A 6,016-nucleotide genomic window follows, 5' to 3' on the forward strand; every position below is an offset into this window, starting at 1 on the left:
GAGGACTTCAGCATTTGGTCAAAGTTTTTCACACATTGTTGACAATCTCATCAAGATTCTTACAGGCATAGGCTGGGCATCTATTTTAGGGGCCTGTGTGACCTCTGACACACCAACAAATGTCAATAAATGTGCTTTTTCAAATAGGGAAGTATCGTCTGCTCACCCTTTCTATAGAATCTTTGCATCCCATACATGAGAACAGCTTAAAACGTCATTCAATCAGCAATTATGTCAGGTTTAAACACTGTATCGGTTGGGGACGTCTCTACGCTGCTGATCCGCTTGGGGATGGTTTCCTGTAGACGGGACTCTCGCTGCTGTCTTGGATCCGCTTGAACTGAACTCTCGTGGCTGTGTTGGAGCCACTATGGATTGAACTTTCACAGTATCATGTTAGACCCGCTCGACATCCATTGCTTTCGGTCCCCTAGAGAGGGGGGGTTGCCCACATCTGAGGTCCTCTCCAAGGTTTCTCATAGTCAGCATTGTCACTGGCGTCCCACTGGATGTGAATTCTCCCTGCCCACTGGGTGTGAGTTTTCCTTGCCCTTTTGTGGGTTCTTCCGAGGATGTTGTAGTCGTAATGATTTGTGCAGTCCTTTGAGACATTTGTGATTTGGGGCTATATAAATAAATATTGATTGATTGATTGATTGATATTAAACAAGACAAGAGGCAAAGAATCAAACAGAGACAGAATTCAATTTGGCTCAACTTGAGGAGAGACGCCTGGACGCTGTACCCTTGTACACTGCCTCTGCACGCTCTGGTGAAATATTGTATTCCTCCTCCTGTATTTGGACTTTCTCTGACCACATGTCAACAGATGCTTGCAAAGGGACGGGGTCCTAAACAGTTCACAGAAAAGATCGTATAATAATAATAATGATAATGGATTAGATTTATATCGCGCTTTTCTATTGTTGGATACTCAAAGCGCTCACAGAGAAGTGGGAACCCATCATTCATTCACACTTGATGGTGGTAAGCTACATCTGTAGCCACAACTGCCCTGGGGTTTGCGCCTACGGCCCCTCCGACCACCACCAATCATTCATTCATCATTCATTCACCAGTGTGAGCAGCACCGGGGGTAAGGGTGAAGTGTCCTGCCCAAGGACACAACGGCAGCAATTTGGATGTCAATAGTTGGGAGGCGAACCTGCAACCCTCAGGTTTCTGGCACGGTAGCTCTACCCACTACGCCATGCCGCCCAAGACAGTATAAGGCAGGGATCGGCAACCTTTACCACTCGAAGAGCCATTTCGACCCGTTTCACAAACCAAGGAAGACAATGGGAGCCGCAACTATTCTCGCCAATATCTGCTGGTGGTCACCCAAATGACAAGAACAAGGGCATGCTATGAAGCCATTGCCTTAAACCCCTTCTACAACATGTACAAACTGCTTGCCAGTCCAGCATACATGTTGAGAGAGGCTTCCGCAGATGCACGCACACGACTGGAAGGCATACTGGGAGACACGGAGTACACTGACGGTTGTGATATAAACAACTTTAACACTCCTACTAATATGTGCCACATTGTGAACCCACACAAAAGCAGAATGACAAACACATTTCGGGAGAAAATCCTCACAGTAACACAACATAAGCGCAACACAACAAATACCCAGAATCCTTTGCATCCATGACAATTCCTGACTAAGTTAGAGTACCAAACCCCGCCCACCTCAACCACGCAGGGAGGGGGGGATTTGGCCCAGAGCATAATACAGGCCGAGAGCATAATACACCACCACCATGCTTGACGGTAGGTGTTGTGTTCCTGGGATTAAAGGCCTCACCTTTGTCATGATCCGTAGCCCGAAATATGTTTTTGTTATGTTCTGTTATTTTTGGACTCCCTTAGTTCCTGTTTTGTGCACCTCTGGGTTTGTTTTGGTTTCTATGGGGATTCAATTGGTTCATGGTTAGTGGTCGGCATGCTCACCTGCAGTCTACCACTAATCAGAGAGCTATTTATTCACCTTTCTCGCCACGCTCAGTATGACTTCTTTGTTTGCTTCATGCAACTGTTATGTTTGGTTCTTGTTTCTATGTTTCCTGTGTTGAGTTTTTGCCTCACATCCTTTTTGCTTGTTTTCTGTTTTAAATAAATCATCTCCTACCTGTACGCTTTCGTCCAAAGTCGTCCGTTTGCATCCCGGGGGAACAAACCTGGCAGCAAGCTGCAACCTTTTCTCCTCCAAACATATTTCTGGGTATTGTGGCCAAACAGCTCAATTTTTGTTTCATCTTAATCTTAACCAGGAAAAATTACTAATGCTGTCCTATAAATTATTTTTTTAATTTTTTCAAAAAATTTTAATTAGCTTGCTTTCCTCTATTGTTTTTTTCTTCTTTTTGTCGGTTGAATTTTGAATTTTAAAGAGTCGAAATTAAAGATACACTATGTTTAAAAATTAAATTTTCATTTTTTTTCCTGTTTTCTCCTCTTTTAAACCGTTCAATTAAGTGTTTTTTTCATCATTTATTCTCTACAAAAAACATTCCGTAAAAGGAAAAAAATGTACGGCGGAATGACAGACAGAAATACCCATTTTTCATATATATAGGTTTATTTATTAAAGGGGAACATTATCACCAGACCTATGTAAGAGTCAATATATACCTTGATGGTGCAGAAAAAAGACCATCTATTTTTTTAACCGATTTCCGAACTCTAAATGGGTGAATTTTCGCAAATTAAACGCCATTCTGTTTATCGCTCAAGTGATGATGACGTCAGAACGTGACGTCTCCGAGGTAATACAGCCGCCATTTTCATTTTCAACACATTACAAACACCGGGTCTCAGCTCTGTTATTTTTCGTTTTTTCGACTATTTTTTGGAACCTTGGAGACATCATGCCTCGTTGGTGTGTTGTCGGAGGTTGTAACAACACTAACAGGGAGGGATTCAAGTTGCACCACTGGCCCGAAGATGGAAAACTGTCTGCCGCCAGACCGCCATCGAATGTACCAAAGTGTCTCCTCATTTTACCGGCGATGACAGACATGGCACAGAGATGTATGGATAACCTGCAGATGCATTTGCAACAATAAAGTCAACGAAATCACAAAGGTGAGTTTTGTTGATGTTGACTTATGTGCTAATCAGACATACTTGGTCGCAGCGTGACTGCCAGCTAATCCATGCTAACATGCTATTTACCGGCGGTGCTAAAGCAGACATGGCACAGAGATGTATGGATAACCTGCAGATGCATTTGCAACTATAAAGTCACAGAAATCACAAAGGTGAGTTTTGTTGATGTTGACTGCCAGCTAATCGATGCTAACCAGCTACGCTAATTGATGCTAACATGCTATTTACTGGCGGTGCTAAAGCAGACATGGCACAGAGATGAATGGATAACCTGCAGATGCATTTGCAACTGTATTACGTTTCCTTCCACCGACATTTAATGCGAAAAAAACACTTACCAATCGACGGATTTAAGTTGCTCCAGTGTCAAGAGATGCTAAAGTCCTGATCGTTTGGTCCGCACATTTTACCGGCGATGCTAGCGCAGCTATGGCTATGAATAGCCTCAAAAGCTATTCGCTCAATAGCTTCAGTTTCTTCTTCAATACTTTCATACTCCAACCATCCGTTTCAATACATGCGTAATCTGTTGAATCGCTTAAACCGCTGAAATCCGAGGCTGAATTAGATCTAATGTCGTTATATCTTGCTGTGGTATCTGCCATTGTTTGTTTACATTGGCAGCACTGTATGACGTCACAGGGAAATGGATAGTCGCATCGCAAATAGCGAAAATCACGCACTTTGAAGCTTTTTTTAGGGCTTTTCAGGGACCGGTAAAATTTTGAAAAACACTTCAAAAAATACAACAAGCCACTGGGAACTTATTCTTATTGTTTTTAACCCTTTTGAAATCGTGATAATGTTCCCCTTTAAAGGTAAATTGAGCAAATTGGCTATTTCTGGCAATTTATTTACGTGTGTATCAAACTGGTAGCCCTTCGCATTAATCAGTACCGAAGAAGTAGCTCTGGGTTTCAAAAAGGTTGGTGACCCCTGCTATACATAAATTCCAAATACACAAAAAGAGGTACCAGTAGGTAAGAACATTTGCTTTTGCATAACAGGGCCTTTAATGGCTTCAATTATAGTTGTGTTATTCAGCATTTAAGAAATGACCTGGTGAATTAAGAAGTATGATATGCTAAATCATATCCCAGATTGAAGACCAACTCACATTCCATCTGATTGGAGGAGAGATTTTGTTTGTGGAATAAGCTTATGAGCTGTGATTATAAATATCGCTTGATGGCTGCGACGTACACACCTGAGGAGGCGTCTGCAGGTGAGAGTCCTGTTAGTCCCGACATGCATTATGGGCGTGTTCATTCCACTAATATTGTGCGTGATTATTGCAGATATCGTGGAGAATGGGAGCGGAGTCCATGGTCAACTGGACCTATGATCTTAACGCCATGCATCCTTGTTATGAATCTGACAATGCATCTGTGACTTTTAGCAGCCGGCCTTCCGTGACCTGTGTTTCAGTCTATGTTCTTCTTGCTCTGTTGTCTGCTGTGACAATATGTGGGAACCTCCTGGTCATCATTTCCGTCATGTACTTCCAGCAGCTTCACACCCCCACTAATTATCTCATCTTATCTCTTTCCGTGGCCGACCTGCTGGTGGGCCTTCTGGTGTTTCCTTTCAGCATGACTCTGACTGTCACGGCCTGTCTGCATCGCCACAATTTCGCCTGTCAGATACGAGACAGCTTGGATATCATACTCTGCACCACTTCTATTCTGAACCTGTGTTGCATTTCCATAGACCGATACTACGCCGTGTGCCGGCCGCTGTCGTACGCCTCCAAGATGAGCGCCCGGGTGGCGTCCGTGATGATCGGGGCGTGTTGGAGCGTCGCGGTCGTGATTGCGCTCGGTATTACGGTCGGAGGATTCAGCCAAGGAACTTGCGGTGAAATGTGCTCGGTTCATGTTTTGCTAGCGAACATCATGGGACCACTTTTCTCCTTCTACCTGCCTGCGGTGGTCATGAGCTGCATCTACCTGAAGATCTTCTTTGTGGCTCAGAAGCAGCTGAGCAGCATCCACGCTTCAAAGTCTGTGAGCAAAGTGGAGAGGAAAGCCACCAGGACTCTGGCCATTGTTATGGGAGTCTTCTTACTGTTCATGACCCCGTACTTTTTTTCCGTGGTCTTCCAGCCGTTGTTCCGCAGTCCTCCGTCGGTGGCGGTCATGGAGACCCTGAACTGGCTCACCTTGTCCAACTCCATGCTCAATCCTTTCATCTATGCTTTCTTCTACAACTGGTTCCGCTCCGCTTTCAAAATGATCATCACCGGCAAAATATTCGAAGGGGATTCTGCCGATTGTACTTTGATCTGACGTAATATTAAGCTGTTTTACTAGAATGTACTTTGGCATATTTGACGGGTTTCATGGTTCAATTGGTAGGACTGGGCAATGATGGCGTGACAATATTCACCCATTCACACACACTTTCACACACTGATGGCGGGAGTTAATGCAAGGGGTAGATTCACTGCCGTTGTGTCCTTGGGCAAGACACTTTACCCACCTGCTGCCGGTGCCACCCACACTGGTTTAAATGTAACTTAGATATTAGGTTTCACTATGTAAAAGCGCTTTGAGTCACTAGAGAAAAGCGCTATATAAATTAAAGTTAAAGTACCAATGATTTTCACACACACTGGGTGTTTGGAACTTGTCCTCTGCATTTGACCCATCTCCTTGTTCACCCCCTGGGAGGTGGGGGGAGCAGTGGGCAACAGCATTTTTCAATATTTAACCCCAAATTTCAACCCTTAATGTACCTTAGATATTAGGTTTCACTATGTAAAAGCGCTTTGAGTCACTAGAGAAAAGCGCTATATAAATTAAAGTTAAAGTACCAATGATTGTCACACACACTGGGTGTTTGGAACTTGTCCTCTGCATTTGATCCATCCCCTTGTTCAGCCCCTGGGAGGCGAGGGGAG

The 6,016-nt window shown here is 43.9% G+C and overlaps 1 protein-coding gene across 1 annotated transcript; it reads left to right on the top strand.

The window, feature by feature from the left end:
* The first annotated feature begins 4,424 nt into the window (after nt 1-4,424).
* Nucleotides 4,425-5,402, top strand: LOC133542227 (trace amine-associated receptor 1-like). Its single transcript, XM_061886125.1, has one exon. It carries the CDS (start codon nt 4,425-4,427, stop codon nt 5,400-5,402), a length of 978 nt encoding a protein of 325 aa, XP_061742109.1.
* Nucleotides 5,403-6,016: the final 614 nt, after the last annotated feature.

The sequence above is a fragment of the Nerophis ophidion genome, linkage group LG24 (genome assembly GCF_033978795.1).
Source record: "Nerophis ophidion isolate RoL-2023_Sa linkage group LG24, RoL_Noph_v1.0, whole genome shotgun sequence".
NCBI classification, from domain to species: domain Eukaryota; kingdom Metazoa; phylum Chordata; class Actinopteri; order Syngnathiformes; family Syngnathidae; genus Nerophis; species Nerophis ophidion.

What these genes read in the sequence shown, in the direction of transcription:
- LOC133542227 (XM_061886125.1), top strand. Translation starts at nt 4,425, where the DNA reads ATGGGAGCGGAGTCCATGGTCAACTGGACCTATGATCTTAACGCCATG.